Below are 21,947 nucleotides of genomic sequence, written 5' to 3' on the forward strand. Positions count from 1 at the left end.
CATTTTTCACAACCCCTTAAAAATATAAAAACAGACAAGCACACTGAGCTCAGGTGCCGGGTGGACACAGGCTGCGCAGTGCCCGGTGCTCAGGCTGCAGTTTGCCGGCCCTGCCCGAGCACTGGGTCACTGAGCTTTCAGACCATGCTTCTTTGGTCTTGATTCTCCGAGTCCTGGAACAAGCTTCAAGGCGCAGGGTGCCTTTAATAAATATTGGAATGGTTGATAAAAGCAAGCTAAGTATTGTGAAATAGCCGTTAGTACTTGGGCTGGCAAACGGTAAAGGAAACACTGCAAAACCTACGGGCACGTATTGTTTCCTATTGGACCACCCAGCTGTCTGTCTCGGTAGGTTTTCTGATCTCAGCTCTCAGTTGTATCACCACGCTAGGCCCTGTTCAAAGCAGCTGGACCCTGACATTCAGAAACTTAACCCAAAAGAGAGACTTAGAAAAGAAATGGTCTGGAAAACAAAATGGTGGCGCAGGTCGCAGCTGCACCCGCCCCTCCCGCAGCCACATCAAAATCCCAACTAAAATACAGAACCACCGTCGTCGGAGCCTCCTGAGATCTGGCCGCACAGAAGCCCCACAACCAGGGAGCTGAAGGAGCATCAAGGCCGGGAGGAGGGGCGGAGACGCGGGCCGATTGGGGCTGAATCAGAGACGCGGTCGCCGCGGGGTAAACCCAGGAGGGAATCTCGGCGGTGGGGGTGTCCCGGAGGAGTGAGGGGTCCCAGCCCCACATCAGGCCCCCAGCCCAGGGCTCCAGGGCCGGGAAGAGAGGTCCCCACAACTCTGGGCTGTGAAACCAGCGGGGACTGTCGCTGAGGGTCTCAGACGCTGCGGGAGCCCCAGCAGCTCCTCTTAAAGGGCCCGGCACGGACTCACCCGGACGCTCCCTCTGAGCCCAGCACCGGGCAGCAGCCTGAAAGGATCCTGGGACCCTTGGGGAGGAACTAACCTGCCTGAAATCAGGGCGAGAGGTGAAGGGGCAGCTTCCTCCAGGCAGAAGGGCTGGCAGAGGCCATTGCTCCTTTGGCGAGCCCTCCCCCACAGTCAGCAGACAGGCACCATATTTGAATCCTCAGCACCTGACTCACACCTTTGGCCCCGCCCCGGTGGCTCCCACAGGCCCCGCCCCTCCCTACCTGCAACCTCATCCAGGTCATTTCCAGGGGCTTTTCAGTGCAAGTGGCCTTTCGTGCCTTATGCTTAGGACTTTCCTAAAATCTCTCAAACAAGCAGCCGCGGGCCCCATACGGCTTGCTAAGTGGCCCCAGGCCTGGCGCTAGCAGCAGCCTGCACTGGCTCATAGCTTGGCCTCTCCTGGACACCTCCAAGCCCAGCACAGGTAGCAGCCAACTACGGTTTGCTGTGTAGCTCGTGCTGGGGGGCCCTGGGCAAGGCACTGGCACAGGCTGACTTTGCACCTCCCGGGAGGCCCCAGAGACAGTGCACCTGTTGCTCAGACTCAACCATGCTGGATTACAACCCTACCACATCCACGAGTGACACACTCAAGGGGCGCACTTGGTGAACACCAAAGCACCACTGAAGTAAATCCTGCTCCATAGGGGTGTCTCCAGCACAGCAGCTCTCTGGCTGTAGTTGCAGCTGGTCCTCACAGCCAATTGGCCTGGGGGTCAATTCCTCCCAGTGATGCTAACAGCAGCCAAGGCTCAACTACACAGGACAGTGCACACAGCCCACACAGGGGAGCACCTGGAAGGCCCAGCTCAGGTGACTGGGGAGGCTGAGCCACTGGGCCCTCCAGGACACCTACTACACAAAGCCACTCTACCAATTCCAGGAGACACAACAGCTCTACCTAATACATAGAAACAAACACCTGGAAGCAGCCAAAATGCAAGGCAAAGAAATATGTCACAAAGGAAAGAACAGAAGAAACCTCTAGAAAAGGAACTAAACAAAACAGATCCAAGCAAGCTAACAGATACAGAGTTCAGAATAATGGTTTTAAGGATGCTCAAGGATATTAGTAAGAGTATGACGAAAATAATTGAGAAAATCGATGACATAATAAAGTATCAATTTGAAATGAAGGCTACACGAACTGAAATGAAGAATAATTTACAGGGAATCGACAGTACAGTAGAGGACACTAAGAATCAAATCAGCAATTTGGAACATGAGGAAACAAAAAACACCAGAAGAGCAAAAAGAGAAAAGAATCCAGAAATATGAAGATAGCATAAGGAGCCTCTGGGACAACTTCAAGAGGCCCAGCATTCGTATTATTGGGATGCCAGAAGGAGAGGAAAGAGAGCAAGAAATTGAAAACCTATTTGAAAAATAATTACAGAAAACTTCTTCTACCTGGGGAAAGAAACAGACTTACAAGTCCAGGAAGCACAGAGGGTCCCAAACAAGAGGAACCCGAAGAGGCTCACAGCAAGACACATCATAATTAAAATGCCAAAGGTTACAGACAAAGAGAGAATCTTAAAAGCAGCAAGAGAAAAGCAGTTAATTACATACAAGGAAGCACCCATACAATTGTCAGCTGATTTCTCAACAGAAATTTTGCAGGCCAGAAGGGAGTGGCAAGAAATATTCAAAGTGATGAAAAACATGGAACTACAACCAAGATTACTCTACCCACCAAAGCTTTCATTTAGAATTGAAGGTCAGATAAAGAGCTTCTCAGACAAGGAAAAGCAAAAGGAGTTCATCACCACCCAACCAGCACTACAGGAAATGTTGAAGGGTCTTCTTTAACAAGAAGCTAATGAACAAAAGAACCTGATGATCTAAATAGATCCAGAGACATTGACGCATGTAACAGATGATCATACTTCAGAGGGAAGAGGGAAGGGGGGTGGAGGGTGGGAAGAGATTAACCAAAGAAGTTATATGCATATATTCATAACCCATGGACACAGACAATGATGGGGTGAAGGCCTGGGGAGGGGGTGGGAGGGAGGTAGAGGGGGTCAATTGGGGGGGAAAAAATGGGACACCTGTAATAATTTTCAACAATAAAGATAAATTAAAAAAGAAAAAAAGAAAAGAAATAGTCTTGTTCAAATATGAGAAAAAAATATAAGAAAAAAAATTTAAAAATTAAAGATTTTAAAATGCAGACAAGCTAGAACAAAATGTTTTATTATCAAAATAAAGACTTTATATAAAAGCATTACAGATCATAAGCTCTATTTACATTTACTGATTCAAGGTTCACTTATGCATCAAACACTGAATGGGCACAGCAACAGGCTGCACATGCAAAGTAAAATGGACACTTAGATTTCACCTTTACCAAAGGACTGATTAATGTAAAAATGGGGGAGGGGAAGACAACATCAAAGCTGCCCAGAAACTGAACTGGCAGAGATGTCAAGGTAACAAACTGCAAAGCCATCCACCTCCAAAAAGGCACTTCTCATTGTTCTAAAAGTGCTTAAAACCTGAACACGAACCTTGTGCCTAGCTTATTTCAAGAAAACAAAAACTGAAAATTATAGGCTAATATCAGTATCGATTTTCCATGCAAAATTATCAAGAATTTGAAATAATCTTACATTTGTGAACTGAAATAAACTTGGCAAACTACCATTATACTTAAGGAGTTTTATATAATAAATTCAAACCAGCCTATTTCTGAAGCCTCCCTCATCCTAATTTTCTAGGATGTCTTTTCTACAATGACTGCAAATACAGCACTGCCCACAAACCCTTCGGTTGTGACAGTGAGCCTGATGCACCACCCAGATTCACAGGGGAGAATATCAGCAACTAAATCTCAGCGGTGACAACTTATATAATAAGCACAATACATGGAATATTCTCATTAGAGGAGTCCAAAGTAACATACCCCACTTCCCAACAATTACCTCATTCCTCCACATGGTTTTACAACTTTTGTGCCTTGATTCTGTTAAAAATGTCAACTAGTGTGACAATCATACCCATTGATTTTGTGTAAACAAGTTAGAGGGCTGGTCTCAATAGATATAGTCAATTAACACCACTACTGTGTTTCTAAGTGCTTGATTTTATAGGTGGATTCCAAGGCTATTTCAACACCAATTAAATCAAACATGCTTTCAGAAAACTATCATTTTAAAAGAATTCAGAAACTAGATGGTGAGGGAGACCCACTGTAAATAGAGGGGGATGGTGTGGGGTGAGGGGCAGGGAAAAGCAAACAAATGGCAAGAGGGCAAAGCACAGCTACCGATATGCCTCTGCAACGCTTGGAAACATGTCTAATGAGAGTAACTTGATTTGTGTTTCCTATAAAACAAACTGATCATCAGAATTCTTAACTTGGGGTTCAACCACATGACAAAATGGAAAATTTTAACAAGGAAGACTGGTGCAGTGGAAGGCAGGCAGTGGATCTTCCAAATATTATTCTTGCATCTCAAACTCATGCTTCAGGCTGAAAAAAGAAAAGGGAACATGTCAGGGTATTGTTTTCAAACTAAGCATTCTCTCTTGAAAGCCTAATTCACTCTTAGAAATATTTTTACTGAGTTATAACATATATGTTTTAACATGTTAAATGTCAAACTTGAATTTTAACACACACACACACACACACACACACAGGTCACCATCATCCAGATGAAGATGTAAAATGTTTTAAACATTCTTAGAGACTCTCAATGTGCCCCTTTCCAGTCAACACCTGCAACCCCTGCCCCCCACCCGCCCCGAGATAACCACTACTCTGACTTCTACCATCCTTTTAACAACACACATAAATGAATGTAAAATTTGGGTGTTGAAGAGAGAAAAACCAACCATTACCTTTTCAAGTAAGCGTGCACATTCCCAAAGCCGTGGTATTTAGCTAAGTACACAAGGACCCCAGTCGCACACCGCCCATCTCGCTGACGACAGAAACTGCAATTGCAGATTCTTCGACAAGGTGGGCAATGCCAGTTCTGAAGAATTGTGAAAAGGCACAGTTAAATCAAACCTACTCCCTCTCTCCCCTATACTTATCTACTCCTAGTTAACCTCTAAGGTGGGGTATCATCAATTGCTTTTAAATTTTTTATTTTTAAAAATCTTAACATGGTTAATATCCATCAGTCATACCTAATGTTCCCTTAGGAAATCCAGCACAGAAAGTCATACAGTGATTACTAGGGGTGAATGGAGATCAAATTCCCCTGAACAGTCACAGGCACCAGGCACTTGAAGGAGCTCACACCTACCCAGCACCAACACTATGAATTCACCTGCCTTTCCTGAAATGAAAGCCCTACAACAGTAAGGGCTCAGCCCTTTCACCAGTGCCATCTTTCTGGCGCAACCAGCTGGTGTCTGACCTTCAAAGCCCACAGGCCACCCCTTCCAGGCACCTACAGGATCCAACAGGGCATCCTTGACCTCTTCGCCGTAACGGTTTCGAAGGCAGGGGCCGCAGAACTGGCCTCGAACACCCCAGCACTCTGGGTTTCTGCAGTTTGTTTTGGTATCAATGGTTTTCTGGCGGCACTGATGACAAGTAGACCCCTACAAATAAAGAGCAAGTTAGAAAATAAACAAAACACCACTGCCTTTTGTAGAGAAAAATGGCATATTTAAAGACTGTCCTTCCTTAGGGGTACAGTCTGCCATTTTCAATCTGATTTCATTCAATTGGCAGATTCAATATTATTAAAACTTTTCTTCAAGTAACGGTCTTATCATGCAAAAAACCTTGCCAAGAGTCTCTTTCTGTCTTTAGCACACCACCTTATGCCCAGCACCCATCTACATAGACACACATAATAGACACACAGTAAATATATGCTGGATGAACCAATTTCTAAATTAAGAGAAAAGATCTAATGTTACTGAAGACTTATAAAGAGGGCTAGATCCCAAGGATGCTACAAAACTCTTTTCTTATATGAAAAACACACACAGGCACACATCCCATATGCTAAGATGTTCAGAACATCAGCAAAACTCTAAGGAGAGAAGCTATCTTTCCTCCCTCACAGATGTTTACACTTTTAGACATAAGGCAGAGGTTTTTACCAATGAACGGCTATATATCTTCTCTCGAGAATTGTTGCAGATGTTCTCCAATTCATCCTCTGTAATTTCGTCCACCGGGCGAATTACATGAGGAAGGGTCATGGATCCCGGGCGACGACCTCTGCGCATGTCATCTTCCTGCGTAACAAGCATGGAACAGTGTTCTTACTGGCTCTGCCCAGCTCTGAATCTCAGATACTTGATTTATAATTTCTTCATAAAGAATTCAACCTGGAAATCTTTCTTAAGGCTTATGGAGAGGAGACAAGTCCTAAGTTCCCAGGACACCATTATGGAAATGATTCCTACAACTAAAAAAAGCTGATGAAGAAGAAAACTTTGACTCCCTCGCCTGTTAACAAAAATCATCAAATATTCCAGACATTCACAACTTGGAGTTATAAGAGAATCCATATATATGAGGGAAAACTTAAAAATGTTAGTGAATGTGGTAAAACCTTTAGACAGAGTTCCAATCTTACTCAACTTAAGAAAATCCATGCTGGAGAGAAACCTTACAAATGTAGTGTATGTGTCAAAGCTTTTACCCGATTTGCAAGCCTTACTAAGCATCATAAAATACATAATGAACAGAAAACATTAGAAACCTAACTTATGTGGCAATACTTTTATTAAAAGCTCAGGCTTTGGGGATTATCAAAGAATTCAAGTAGAAAGACACCTTAAACATATGATTGAGATAAAACTCATGTAGGTGTTCATCTTACTCAATGTCAGAGGCTCCAACATGGAGAGAAACCATGTAAAACTCATGTATGTGGCAAAGCCTATAACCAGGGCTCACACCTCACTTGATATCAGAATATACATCTTTGAGAGAAAGCACACAAATGTATGGCAAAGCTTATCCAGAGTTTAAGCCTCGTGGAACATAGAATTCTTACTAAGGAGAAACCTTATAAAGGTATTGAGTGTGACCAGCTTTATAAAAAATGTACAACTTTGTGGTCGTGACAGAATTCATATAAGATGGAAACCATACAAATGTGTCAAGACCTTTAGCAATGACCTGTATACATCAAACAATTCCTACTGGACAGAAACATTACAAATGTAATGATGATGATAAGTTTAATCAATTCTCTCAATGAACAACACGAGAAAATTCATGCTAGGGGGCACTAAGCCTATTACTTTTGATGATTAACCAAGAGCAGATGTTAAATTCTAAGAGAATTAAAAGTTAAAATTATTTAAAACTCATGAGAATGCTGTATGTTAATGGAGCAAGATAATCTGTGGAAAGGTCTAATTATCTTCAGTTTATAGAATGTTTTTATTCAATTATTTGAGGTTTCGCGAAAAGGCTACATTGTTATTGATGACTTAAAAACATCATCAACTAAGTCAGTATGGCATGAACAATCCTGAATGGTTTGAGAAGAACATTTAATGTGAATCATTTGGTGCAGGGCCTACAGAAGATGAAAAACAGAAGAGCAAGCACAAATGTGGACTCACGTTCATGTAGCCGTCCATAGTCTTCCTCTTCCTCACCAACATGTACTTATCCTCCCCCTCCTCCTCCTCCTCCTCTTCCTCTGGGGCCAGAGCCCCAAGTGACCCAAGGATACGGGACCTTGACCTGGTAAGAGGACGGGCTCTCCGATCGGGGTTTCTCCTAGAAGTAACTCCTGGGAATGTACGCCTTCGGGGTGTCTTTGATTGCTAAACAAAACACATATGACGGAATCCATTTATTCCAGAATAAAGAGAAATGGCAACTTCTCCTATGTATGTTTTTGTTTAAGTAAAGGGAGAACTCCATTTTCTAAGTTTCTTTGTCCTTTCTGTAATGCATGGAAAATGAGTCCCCAAAAAATGATACAGCCATTAAAATTTTGCTTTTGTAATACTGAGCCCAGTTCCTCTGAAACGGAGAAATACTGTACTTATTCATCTACACAATAAAGATGTAAGAACAAATTTCGTTTTCCAAAACCACCTTTTTAGGACATCTCTTGAGCCCTGACACATACTCACTGTTTCTACATTGCACAAGAGAATGTATATATGGTTCTCCTTCTTCCAAGTCTTCCTTTTATACCACAGCAGACACATCAAATCCCCCTGAGTTGCACCAGCTTAGTTCCTCAGAATATAATCACATACATCAGGCCATGACTTGGTTAAGAGGTCTTTTCCTTCTCAGATTTTAAAAAACAGATTACTATGCATCTACCACGGAAGAGAAATATGCTAATACTGGAAATACAAAGCAATACTTTCCAATCTTTATTCCTTGTCCTTGAGGGGTTTAGCTTAATTGGAAAAAAGACAGATAACCAATGAAAAGCGGTTTGAGCACTGCACAGGCTTGGCCCAGGGCGGCCGCGCCTTCCCCAGGACACCAGAGCTCCCAGGGATCAATTAGGTTTCCTGTTTCCTCCTTCTGAAAAAACCACACAACGAAAGGAGACTGGATTTTCAAATATCCTAACAGATCTATCTTAGCCCTACCCGAAAGACTACTGAACAGACAAGAATTTGCACTTACTGAACTGGGACCTCGGAGGGAATGCCGTCTAGGGAATGAGCCAGGGAAACTTTCTAATTCCGACATAAGTTTTGCAAGCTAAAAAGGAAGTGAAGCCAAAATTATTGGTTTAGAATAACTGCTGAAAATGAGCAAGTTCTGGAAATTAATGTAATACATCTCAAAGAGTTTCCGATTTCTCCTACACACTTACCAAGGTGTTAATAGATTTAAAAAAAAAGAAAAGTTAATCAGTCTAGGGTAAGAAACACATTTTAAAGCACATACTGTAGACGTCGTAACTACACTGAAAACAATTCTTGACACAGATAAGAAAGAAGTGGCTTGGAGAAAAACTGGAAGAGTTAATTCTAACACATTCCAAGTGAGATACCTACCATTGCTTTGTTTTGCTTTATATTTAAAGCCCTTTTCTCCAAAAAATTCATGCCATTTTCATCTTCTGAATCAGGATTGGAATCAGTCACAGATTTCTCCAGGGGTTCAGGAGCTGCTGCTCTTTTGCTGGCTGCTCCCCTGGTATTTCGAGCTGGAAAATTCATGGCCACCCGGAGAGGTCCGGAACGTCTGCACTGACTGCGGGTCCTACAGCCTGCATGGTCTGACTGTAATCTCTAGTCAATCAGAACAATTGAGTCATTAATGACTTGTTGTTTGTTGAACAGGCTGCACCAGCATGACTGACTACAAAATTCCTTTTGAACAAAAGACACTTGCATCAAATAATAATCGACCACTTTAATTGTAAATTTTAATCGACAGCTCTGGGTAACAAAATCAGGAATTATAAATAAACACAACAATCTGAGTGTAGTTTAACTCCGCTAGCCTATCTGGAATACATTATTATAAGCCATCTTCACAGCCCCGAGGCTAGTGGTTCTGGGCCGTTTTTTTTTAAATGTGAAAATCCCAACTCCCTTTAATTTAAAAACAGGCCTTTATGTATTTTTAAAGAATTTCTACAGGAACAAATATATGTTCTCCCACAAACATGGTTGCAATGCTTATGGCAATATTAAACTATATTAAAAACGTCTCAAGGCTTTAAGCTACTTTTTTTAAAAAAATGTGGTAAAATATACATAACATAAAGTTTACCATTTTAACCATGTTAAAGTGTACAGTTCACTGGCATCAAATACATTCACACTGTTGTGCAACCATCACCACCATCATCTCTAGAACTTTTTCATCTTCTCAAACTGAATCTGTTCCTTTAAACAACTGCCATTCCCTGTCCCTGCAGCCCCTGGCAACCACCACTCTGCTTTCTGTCTCTATGACTCTGACTACGCTAGATACCTCTCTAATCTACTTTTTATAAGACTAAAATTTTAACATTTCATACTTTAAAGTAATACAGGTCTCTATCATTAAATATGTATTAAGAGCCCGGCCCGGCGTGGCTCAGCGGTTGAAGCATCAACCTAGGATCCAGGAGATCGCAGTTCAATTCCTGGTCAGGGCACATGCCCGGGTTTCGGGCTCGAACCCCAGTAAGGGGTGTGCAAAGAGGCAGCCGATCAATGACAACTCTCTCATCATTGATGTTTCTATCTCCCTCCCTCCCTTCCTCTCTGAAATCAATAAAGATATATTAAAAAAAAATTTTTTTAATTCCAGCTCCCAATCCTCTGAAACCCTCCTTAAAAAAAAAAAAAGTATTACAATTAGCCATTGGGGCCCTAGCTGGTTTGGCTCAGTGATTAGAGCGTTGGCCCTCGGACTGAAGGGTCCCGGGTTCAATTCCGGTAGAGGGCACATACCTCAGCTGCAGACTCGATCCTCAGCACGGTCAAGGCACGTGCGGGAGGCAACCAATTCCATGTTTCTCTCTCTCTGAAAAGCAATGGGAAAAAATATCCTCGAGTGAGGATTAAAAACTAATAATAAATTTTTAAAAAGAAATAAATAAAATAAAAATAAGATTAGCTACTGGGAAAATGCAAATCAGAATCACAAAATACCACTTCACACCCACAATACATTGCTGGTGGGAATGTAAAATGGTATAGCCACTTTGGAAAAGTCCGTCAGATCCTCAAAAGGTTAGAAAGAGTTACTGTATGACTCAGCGATACTCAAAAGTGTATGTCCACACAAAAACTTGTACATGAATGTTCATAGCAGTGTTATCCATAATAGCCAAAAGGTAAAAACAGCCCAAATATTCATCAACTGATGAATATTATTCAGCAGTAAAAAGGTACAAAGTACTGGCACATGCCACAACATGGAAGAACCTAAGTGAAACAAACCAGTCACAAAGAACCATTTATATGAAATGTCCAGAACACGCAAATCTATAATGATAGAAAACAGATTGGTGGTTGCCAGGGACTGAGCATGTTGGGAAAGGATGCAAAGTGACTGTTAATGGGTACTGGGTTTCTTTTTTGGAGTAATGAAAATATCCTAAAATAGATTGCAGTGATGGCTGAGAAAAAAAATAAACAAAAAAACTAGAAGAAAAAATATCCCCCATAAAGTCCCAGGAAGGAAAGACCCATTTTCAAATTCAAAAATTTCTAAATCCCCACAGCTTTTTTCTCTCCATGTACTTTTAGTGTGACAAATTGAGACTATAAAATGACAAAAAAAGTTTTAGGAGTTCTGAAGACTTTTAATTGATTGGCTTTTTACTGACTGCAACAATCAGCACCTACAAAGAACTGAAACAATACCCAGAAGTGATCTGGGCTATAGACAATGTTTGGATCACACCCAAATTTTCAGACCAGCCTTTGCAGTAACTCCAACATGCCCTGATTTAAACCAGTATCACTTATTATAGGAATGTTACATTACCATGAAGTTGAACAGTGATAAAAATATTTCCCGGTCAGGCACTTTCACTTATGTCAGCGTCACTCAAGTGTGGTCCCAGGTAGTCAGACCACACTGAGCTGAAGAGCATGCACCTGGCTGCAAATCAACACACTGCTTCCTTTGTCAAGGAAGTCTCGCTAACAAAAAAACATCTGCAGAACAGTATGTTCAGGGAGAGTGGGACTGAGGTGCAGCAGCAGCAGCAGCAGTGGCCTGAGCAGGAGAGGTTAAAAAGGTAAGGCAGTGTGCACAGGAAAAGCAGGACCAACGTGCAAAAGTAGAAGCAGGAAGGGCCCTAACTGTCATTATCTGCACTCAAGCCCCTGCACAAGAGTTATCACAGGTTTTCCAAATGCATGGATCTGCCATGGGAACATTTACCAAAAACCTGGTCTATGCCAGGCACTGGACTGGGCACTTGAACTTACATGCGAATGTAATTAATCTTGAGGACATGTGTGCTTCCTCCAATTAGGCTGGATTTCTGTGGCAATGGAAATCTGGAGGTTGGCCAATTTTATCTTACTAGTTTCCATGATTTTCAGAGCCTACAAAATGTTCAGGCTTTACACGTAGGACTATTTTAGTAAAAACTGCTTTAAGACATAAATACTCTTAAATTTTAAAACGATCGACAAAATTTCTGGCATGACTAAAATGAAAATTACAAGAAAAAAAAGTTTTTTTAAAAGCAAGTATGCCACGCCTCGAAATGTACTTTACTTCTTGATATTGGTGAAATTCTCAAACTCACCATTCCATCTTGTATCTCACTCTCTGAGAAACCGCAAAACGATTCATCGTCAGAGTCGGCGTGAAAAATACTGGCCAGTTCGTTAGTGACATCTGGCCTTGGTTTCTGTAAAAATCCACAATGGTCTAATACATCTTGCACCTCACTTTCTGAAAAGCCGCAGAAAGATTCATTATCAGAGTCCTCATAAAAAACATTTGCCAGTTCTTCACTGATATCTGACCTGAATTTAGGTTTCTGTAAAATAAATAAATAAATGTGGTTGTGCATTTTTTCCCCTTTTTCAAGAACCAATTTTCCATAAACCGTGCAGAGAGCAAATCACATTCACAAGTGCACTACAAGAGAATAGCTTTTGTTACAAAGAAAAATGGTTCAGAGGTTTACAAATGATTTCTGAGTTGTTATGGCAAATCATCAAGCATGTTAGGTTAGGCGACATTTCAAAAGGATAGAATAAGTAGCTAATCTACCTCCAACAATTACTACCTAGAACCACAGCAAAAAGTGAAATGAAATTACAGTGCATACTGTATTTTCATAACGGCTGTATAGAAATGTAGGCAAAAAGCAAGCAGTTTTAATCACGCACAAAGCATTTGGGGCATTTTGAGCACTGCAGATTCAATTCTGTTTATTCTCAGGCAGCACTTACCGTGTTTGCAAAATTATCAGAGGCAAAGCTGTCACAACTGTCATCAGAAGATGACGGGGTTTCCATGGAAATCAACTTCACATAGCTGAATTTCTTTAAGTTCTTCTTTACTCTGCGACCCTTTCGCTGCAGATGGAAATGGCAGTACGATTAAGTGGGATGCTCACTACAGTATCTAACTAAAGACGTCATTTTTGAGTTTAGTAGGTTCAAACAGCACAGATATGTCCATTTCTTATACCCTATATAGGAAAAGGGGAATTTGCAATTGCTACAAAAAACTTTTCAAAAATAGGTAAAATCCTAAAAAGGGATCACTCTGAAGAAAAACTATAATGATATTTATCAATTTAATCAAACATCTGTAGAGCTACCTCTACCCACCTGAAGAGTGCCCAAGCTCTTAGCATTATACTGAACTCCCAAGGAATTTAATGCCAAACTCCTAAAATCTGCCCTGTACTTCAAAAGTACAAAACGGTAGTGATTTCTCTCCCTCAGCCAAAATCAAGCTAATCAGGCCGTTTTATGCAAGCTTTGGGTTATGTACTGTGATGCTAAGTTCCCAAACTACAAAACTGGACAGCCCTTCCACTTCAAGATGGCAGGCTTTCAAATAGGCCTTGTTCCAATCAGGGGGATAGTGATTTCCGCACAAATCCTTACAAATCGAATATACCAACTCAGTGAACAAATGTTCCCGAAGCCAAGTTAAAGGTCAAACAGCCCTCCAAACCCAGTTAGAATGCCTGATTCCACTCTGGCATTCTACTATGAGCGTGGCCTTTCAGCTCTTGCATAGTCCCCTTGCTATACAAGTCTTAAGTGTTTAGAAGTTCTTTCATAAGGCACAAATTACTTGTAGATGTAAAAATGCTTCTTTCATTCCTAAACACTTTCCAGCCTGGCACTGCTTATCAGAAAATGCAACTGGCATCTCATGTAAAAAAGATAGTTTCTGGCATTTAAAGTTTAATGAGATTTCTTAACGTTTTATTAGTTCATATAGTTTTACTTTCTTAAATACGGCCATGGAGTAGAAGTGGCTCTTTACACTGAAAACTTTGAAAGGGCAAGCTCTGCTGTGGGTCCCACCAAGTAACACCAAAATGTGAGAGGTCTGGTGAACTAATGCTTGACCTTGCTTCTACACCTAACATTTCGCATTTCATTGCAGTATCTTGCAAATAAAATTATTTTCATGATGGTACCTAACCACCCTATGCTCCTAAGTAGATTCCACTTAATCATCTTAGGAAGTTTTTGTCCTTTGTCCTTTTAGAAAGGCAAGAAAATGTGATTAAAGATAGAGCTACTACCTATTAAAAGGGATCTCAGGAAACCTCCCCCTTTTTCCAGATAAGGAAATTCAAGGCTTCAGGGAGATGAAATATATTGTCCAAGAACTCAAGCCTGCCATCTCCTAAAACAGCAGTATTCTTGCATTACTGCAGGAAGTATCACCATTTACTCATCAATCTATCTGCAAGCAGAGGCTCAAGAAAGATTCAAGGGAGGCATTCTATTGGAAGCTGTCAGGGAAATATATGCTGGGCTTTTAACAAGTCAATACATGCCAAGAGTTAAGTTACCAGGCAAACGTTATGTTTGGAGGAAAAGACATAGAAGAAACAAGCAAATAGTTATGGTTGAGATAAACTTCTCTGGCAGGCAGGTAATAACTAACGGCGCTTAGTAGGTGTTTTCTGTGCCAGACACTAAGTATGCTTTCACATTATAATTGATTCCTTGCAACAAAGGCGTATCATTATTCCCACTTAACAAATGGGGAAACTGAGGTTCAGAGAGGTGAAATGGATTATTCAAGTCACAGGATGGCCTAAACTTGAACCAGGCATGTGAGATTCCAAGCTCAGCGACACATGGCTTTCTTCATCCTGAAAGCCAAAGCCTAGTTCGAGCGATGTGCCTGAAAGCACGTGCCCAACAAGCTCTCCCCACTTGTGAGCTTTACCCGACATTTATTTTAAGCGTGTCGCTCTCTTCCTTTTCACCCAACCCCCACCTTCTAACCTCTCCTGGGGCAGACCCTACGTTCCGGTTTCCGTTGAGAGCACAAAGTAACGTTCCATTCAGGCAACATCCTGCAGCTTGAGAAACGTTGGGGGCCAGGGAAAGGAATGGGGAAAAAGCGAAAGGCTGCAAACAGTCTGGACCACCAAGTCCTTCAATTGCATGTAACCACCGCCCGGGACTAGGAACACCTCCGCCCACGTGCGCAACCAGTGTTTGCAAGACCTTTAAACTTCAAACCCACCGACCCTGAGCGGTTCGAAGGGGCTGAAGGCAAAAAGCGGGCGGGGAGCTCGCCAAGGTCCCCCCAGTTGCGCGCGGGTGGAGCCGCCCATCCGCCAGGGGCTAAACGCCGGGAAGGGCTGGGGGCGCAGCAGGGCAAACTCCCAAAGAGCGGGGAGAGCGGCGCCCCCTTCTGCGTTCCAGCGGCCGGATCGGGCCCGCAGACACATGGGGGGGAGGGGGAGGCTACGGACACAATGGGGAGACTGGCCAGCCCCGCCCGATGTACGGCGCGTGCACCTCGAGCACACATGGCCTTGGCCTCCCCACTGCTGCCAACTATCCTGCAAACGACTCAAATCTCCGAACCTCCCGCGAGGGGGTTGCGCTTGCTCCGCATGCACTGCCCCACGCTCCCAATGACCACACGTGCACGAAACCCGGGGCTTTCCCAAACCGAAAGGCCACCAGGACGGCCACCAGTTGATAAGTAGCGCTCTGTCCTTGGAGTTGGAGGGAGTCGACCCGCACCCCCGTGCCCGCCCCTCGGGTTCGCCCGCCAAGCCCTCACCGGCACGCGGCGAGCATCCATGCTGGCAGCCGGGGCCCAGGCCCTCGCCGGGAGAGGAGAGAGCAGAGGAGCCGCGCGCGCCTCCGTCCCGCGGAGCAGCAGCCGCAGGCGGGCGGGGCGCGCAGACCCGGGCCGCGAAGGGCGGGGCCGGCCGCTTTCCCGCGGTGCGGGGCAGGTCCTGCAAGCTGTGGTGACGCCGGCCCGGGCGCCCGACCCGCTCGGCCCCTGAAATGAAAGCACCTCCCCAGGTATTCTGAATTCAAGGTAATTCCTGGAGTCCCCTAAAACCCGCCTTGAAAAAGTGGCGTTTTTAGGGCTCCAGGACTTGTCTCTTTACGTTGCTGCACGGTCCTGAGCGAGCGGCGCGAAAGTGGTTCGTATTGCCGCGGGGGAGCCGGCTGATTTGCGTGAGTTCCGGGGCTGCGGGCAGAGGGGAACCTGGCTGCGGGCTTTGGGGAACACCGTGGGCCTCTGCACTTAGCCCTTTCATTGCGGCCTGCAGCTTAAATGATTAAAAATCAAAATCAAATCAAGCACGAACTCCACTCTTTATTGGCTCAGTCACTGTCCCTGGGTGTAGCACTTCTTATCTGGTAACCACGCCATTATCTAAAACAACAAAATGTGTTAAATCCTGATCTTTCTTACAGGAAAGCACAAGAAGCCGACTTGTTTTCCCTAAGACTTGAGGGTTTTTTTAATTGGAAATAAGGCTCTGCTGTTAAGACGCTTCTATGAGATGATAACGTCTTTAGAGATGACCTGCTGTGGATGGAGGCTAAAGGCACTATAAATGTGGTTTGGAGATCGTTCCTTCGGTCAGAATTGAGAATTACCTATTTTCAGAATGAACGTGGGCTGTTTTTCATTGCTCTTCTACTCAAGTCTCACACTGTGACCAAATAAAATGTGAGACAAGTTTTTGTAAACAGTAGGAAAAATAAGCTGCTTTTAGAAGAAAAAGCAAAATAAATTGGGTTATTTTAAAAGACCCCAATTATAACCTTACATTTAAAACAAGTGCTTGAAATGAGTACACTCCATTTTCCCCCTTCAAAACTTTTTTCTCCCTGGAATAATTCCTTAGCAGTAAGAGAGCATGCGTGAACACATTGCGTTCCTCTTCCGAGGCAATTAATACAAAAACTTGTGAGCAAGTAATAATGCACGAGGACAAATGGACTGGAAGAATTGGAAGGAGCTTGGTCTCCAGGTCTTCCAACCTTTCTAAAAATTGCTACCTAAGATCGCTGTGTCACAGAGCAAGGGACAAAGAACTCACTGTCTCAGAGGTAGGCGCCAGGAGAGGCTGTTGGTCTGTCTGGTGAAATTCCTTGCAGTAGAGGGGGCCCTCAATAAATATTTGTTGAGCAAATAAACAATTATATGAATGGTGAATGAACTAAAATTGTTAGTGCTGTATCCTTGGGAATACAATCTTGTGCCGCTAAAGTTAAATATATGAGAATTTGAAATTGTGAAATGCATAAAGTAGATTAAGTCACTTTGCCTATGAAAGGTTCTGACAGGAAAATTCTTAGCCCTCCAGAGGCACTAGAAAATAATTTGGTTTACACACTTCTTTAAGGATCAGGACTCTGCAGTCTTTTTAGTAATCAGGCAAGTGCAAATTAAAACAAGGAGATACAGTCTCAGACTGGAAAAATTTAAAAGCCTGATAAGACCAGGTGTTGGCTAAGGATATGAAGAAATTCCAGCAATGATGTTAGTAGGGAGTGATTCAAGGGTGATTAGTAAAAGCCAACAAAACCACTTCCAGATATATACCCTAAAACAAAGTTTTTCACACTGCAGGTTCGACTTAGTATTTGCAGCTAGCGTATTTTCTTCTTTCTTTTTGAAATAAAATAGAAAATAAGAGTAGTGTGAATATTGTTCCCTGAAATGTGTGTCACTTTTGTGTGTTTGTGTGTATGCTGTGTAAAATGTGTATTTCATGTTGTACTTCACCCTCAACAAAGTTTTCAAGGCGCCGTGCCGGAGAATGCGGGAGAATGTGCGTAATGAGTCTTGCACTGAGGTTCTCTCACTCGGCCAAGGATGCCCAAATGGCAATTACTCCAGGCACTGTTCCGAGCACTGCCAGGCAAAGACCAGGGAGGGAGTTTACGTGCTAGGAGAGAAGCAGAAGTAAACAAATAAGATAAATTCAGGTGTGAAAACTTCTGAGAACAAACATAAAAGCAGGATAAGGGATAGGAAATGAAAGAAGTACCAATTTAGATAAGAGAAACAGGAAAGATTTCTCTGAGGAGCGTTCTGGGTCAGGAACCTGAATAAAGGGAGGGAGGGAGATGAAGAATGTGCTGGCTTCAGGCAGAGTGAACAGCTGGCTCAGAGGCTCTGTGGCAGTGACCAGAGAGCTCAGTACGCAGGACCCTAGAGAGCTAGGGGAAGAAAGGGAAAGGGACCTGATGACATGGGGTCTTCCTGGCCATGGGAAGAGTTTGAGATGGTATCCCAGGTAGGATGGGAAGGATTTTGATGAAGGAAAGACCCAATCTGACCTCATGAGCGGTGTAAACTATATATAAACTGAAGGGGAACAGAAGTGGAAGCTGGAGAGACGTAGGAGCCCCTGGAGGAGAAAATGATGACTTGGACTGGGGTACCTGTGGGATAAGAAGAAGTAGTCAGATTTAAGATATGTCATTTTGAAGGTAGAGCTAATCAGACCTGAGGGCTGGCTGGTTCATTCATAGCAGCATTGTGTGTATCAGTAAAATATTGCAAACAATCTAAATGCCCCTCAGAAGTGAAATGGACACATGAACAGTGGCATATTCATGCAATGGAATTTGAGCAGTAGTTCAAATGAATGACATAACTTACTTGCATCAGTGTAGATAAATCCCTTTTTTTTTAACTTCTCAGTTTATTGATCCTCATGAAGAATCCACACAGTCACCACAGATGAAATCACTGAAGAACCTTTACTTCTTTTTGCCAGCACCAACATTGGCCCTTGCAGTCCCCCTGACTTTCTTCGTTCTGTTCTTGGGTTCCTTTTGCTTTTCCTTGAGGCCTGCCTCTCATACAGGCCATGTCGTGCAAATCTATGTTTGAGTTCATTTTTCTTTACGTAACCCAAGGAATCATAAATCATACCAAATCATAAATCAGTTGTCTTGCCACCACCAAAATGGGTTCTGAGTCCAAATACAAAGATGACATCTTGTACATTTTGGCTAGTTTTTCCCAAATTTCTGTCTTAGGTACTATTGCCTTCCCAGGGTGAGGTAGGTCGATGAGCATTTGTTTCTGTTGGTCATGTACTTAATGGTGCGGATAGTTACTGTCATTCATGATGACAGCCGATCTTTAAGCAGCCAGGGAGGAAAGGAGTGTGTAGATAAATCTTAACAATGCTGAGTGAAAAGCAAATTAAAAATGTTTCTGTAAGGTATATCCCTTATGCAAAAAACATACATAAGTTGTGAAATTATAAAAACATGGACAAGCACAGTAGGTAGAGGTAAACTCTGAGGAGGGAAAGATGGAGGAAAGAGGGGAAGGGGAAGGTCTTCGACTCTATTATTAATGCTTTTTAAAAAAAATAAATGGTATGAAGTAATATGGCAAAGTGAGTGGTAGGTACATGAGTGTCTTTTATATTTTTGCTCTCCATGTTTTGTTTTTTTGTATCTGTAACATATAATAAAACCTTTTTTAATTTTGAAACATTTGTCCTGTCAATCAAGGACAAATATATATATATATATATATATATATATATATATATATATATATATAGTATTTAATATATGCTTTCTATATATTATATAGGGTCTTATAAATGGGAATGCATGTTTGTCTTGCAATTTTAGTACCTCGTAAAGATTTTAAGTCACTATGTGAGTTGGATGCTGGTAAATACGTTCATTTTGAATGAAAGACACAAAATGAATATGAATGGAAATGCAATGTGCAGAGAAAGGTGGGGGCCCAGGCCACAGCAACAGGTATTAAGGAGCGACATTTCATAACCACACACATGACATATACAGACAGTATTTAATATGAGGGCTGTAAATACAACAGCACTCAGTAAATACTACCAACTAGAATGATTGAGATGGAATTTTAAATGTATAAAACATTTTAAAATACCAGTCTCCTGTTCAAGAGCTTTGCATTCCTCAGACTGTTATGAACTCTAAGGATTATTGTGTGTTGTCCTATAGCTTTTATTCACCTTGCACAAAGAATTCCATTTCCTATTATTAAGTTTGAAACTTGACCCTGAGGTTCTGAGCACTTAGCACTTGAATAAAGAGGGGAGCTGAAGTCAAACTTGAACTCAAGATGATTGGTTTTTAAAATAAAGAATGAAACAACTAATAAGAAGTATCATTTTTAGATGCTATTTCAAAACAAAGTTAATGCCCCAATATACATGCTGCTCTAATCCCACACACCCTTCCTTCTCTCAGACAACGTAACTTGAGCCCAAGCAGCTCTGTAACCTTCAATAGGCCATAAACACCCGGAGACAAAGGGCTGGGAAGAGTTTTCACTGTGTATGGATACAGACAGGTTGCAGTCCCTCAGGTCGCAAATCTCTATTTCAAATAACCCTTAATTATAGATTTACCTCCCTAGTGCCCGCTTTCAGAATGCACAAAAGCAAGAATCCTAAAAGGCCTAAAGTTACCCAGCCACTCTGCTGGAGGGCCCAGCCCCTTACCACCCTGGTTCAGTCTAGTGTAGAAACCCAGCCTCTCCAAGCTACATTGGCATGTTTGCTTTCGACCCTATGTCAACACTCCTTTAAATAGGTCAGTTTGCTGACATCTGATACTTGATTAGAGAAAGAAGTATGGAAACATGAACACAAGCGTGTCTATTTTGAACAAGATGAAATATTTGGGGGTTTTTTCCTGGATCAGCAATATTCATTGTGAAATATTTAACTGCTAGTATTAAAGCATCATTAACACTGGATGAAATAAAGTAGAGTTTTCATTACTGAATCAGTCAGTTCCAACATTTTGGAAGCTAAATTATAACTACAACCTAACTCTACCCACATTTTACCATCCAAAATTCCCCTCTAACTTCTCCTTCCATAACATTTTTTTTTTATTTGCACCTGGCAAGATTTTTTTATTGGGGTGTAGATATCTCTTCAAGATAGTGATTTCATTTCTTTTGGATATACACCCAGAAGTGGGTTTGCTAGATCATATGGTAGTTCTAGTTTTAATTTTTTGAGAAACTTTCGTATGTTTTTCATAGTGACTGCACCAATTTATATTCCCACCAACAGTGTACAAGGGTTCCCTTTTCTCCACACCCTCACCAACACTTGTTATCTCTTGTCTTTTTAATGATAGCTATGTAATGATACCTTTAAAAACTACAATGCAAGGAGGAAAAAAGACTAGAAAGGTACGTGGCAAAATGTTAGCATAGATTTCTTCTGGGATGGAGGGAGCTATAGGTGATTTTTCTTTTGTTTCTTTTCCCTTTTTGTTCTTTCCAAATTCACTAGAATGAGCACAAATGATTTTGAGACTCAGGAGGAAAATACAAAAGAGTGGCTCCCTGTCCTTAAAATAACAAAAACAAACAATGCAAAGGGAGAAGGGCTGAGGTGAGTTAGGGTGACTTGCAGAGGATGAAGGATTAGGGGGAGCAGGTGGATGAGGGAGCAGGAGGGGCAGATGGGGTCAGGGAAAGTGAGGGCCTGTTGTGGGGACAGCCAGCTGTGAAGTGCCCCCCAGTTATCCCGGGGGCTGCCCTGAACAAGCTCTGCACAGCCATCCCATAGACATCTGGCAAGATTTTTGTTTGTTTTTGCTCAAGAGCTCTTTGTTTCGATCATCTTTCCCTTTGGAAACAGCTGGGGTATGCCGAAGAAAAGGTGTGAGAGCCCGGCCAGGCGTGGCTCAGCGGTTGAGCGTCGACCTAAGATCCAGGCGATTGGGGTTCGATTCCCAGTCAGGGGACATGCCTGGTTGTGGGCTTGATCAATGACCCTCTCATCATTGATGTTTCTATCTCTCTCTCCCTTTCCTTTCCTCTCTCTGAAATCAATAAAGATATATTAAAATAAATTAAAAAAAAAAAAAAAGGTGTGCTTAGGCAACTTATTTAAGCTGTCCGAGTTGTGAATCTTCTAAGCCATTGATTCCTTCTTCAGATCTGTTCCTTTTAAGCAGCTCTTTGGAAAGAGAATTGTTGCAGAGAGGAAATTTAACTATTAGCTAAAAGGAGACTTAGGGATTGTCTGTAGATTGGTTAATTTCTGGAGTGAACAAAATTCAAGATATTGGTGGGGGCCTCAGGGAAGAGCCTAATCTGCACATTGACCTATAGTATTCAAAACCAGACTA

General features: G+C 42.3%; 1 protein-coding gene and 1 pseudogene across 4 annotated transcripts; both read right to left on the reverse strand.

Moving 5' to 3' along the window:
* Window positions 1–3,112: 3,112 nt before the first annotated feature.
* On the reverse strand, window positions 3,113–15,714 carry CDCA7 (cell division cycle associated 7). Of its 3 annotated transcripts, XM_081142461.1 has the most exons (10): window positions 15,589–15,714; window positions 12,762–12,887; window positions 12,107–12,343; window positions 8,898–9,134; window positions 8,521–8,598; window positions 7,485–7,691; window positions 6,003–6,140; window positions 5,343–5,492; window positions 4,779–4,915; window positions 3,113–4,407 (listed from the first exon to the last, which is right to left on the reverse strand). In XM_081142461.1, the coding sequence occupies exons 1-10, from the start codon at window positions 15,607–15,609 to the stop codon at window positions 4,377–4,379; spliced, it is 1,362 nt and encodes a 453-aa protein (XP_080998587.1). In that variant the 5' UTR covers window positions 15,610–15,714; the 3' UTR covers window positions 3,113–4,376. The 3 variants fall into 3 exon arrangements, with proteins under 3 accessions (XP_080998587.1, XP_080998586.1, XP_080998585.1); XM_081142460.1 differs by lacking the exon at window positions 12,107–12,343 and having other exon boundaries at window positions 15,589–15,697; XM_081142459.1 differs by lacking the exon at window positions 8,521–8,598 and having other exon boundaries at window positions 15,589–15,697.
* Window positions 15,715–18,542: 2,828 nt separating this feature from the next.
* LOC308559397 (small ribosomal subunit protein eS24 pseudogene) lies at window positions 18,543–18,911 on the reverse strand (annotated as a pseudogene). The gene has a single exon. The product of its transcript is annotated as a small ribosomal subunit protein eS24 pseudogene (transcript).
* Between the last annotated feature and the right edge of the window lie 3,036 nt (window positions 18,912–21,947).

This window comes from Miniopterus schreibersii (genome assembly GCF_964146895.1).
Source record: "Miniopterus schreibersii genome assembly, chromosome: 7".
Lineage (NCBI taxonomy): Eukaryota > Metazoa > Chordata > Mammalia > Chiroptera > Miniopteridae > Miniopterus > Miniopterus schreibersii.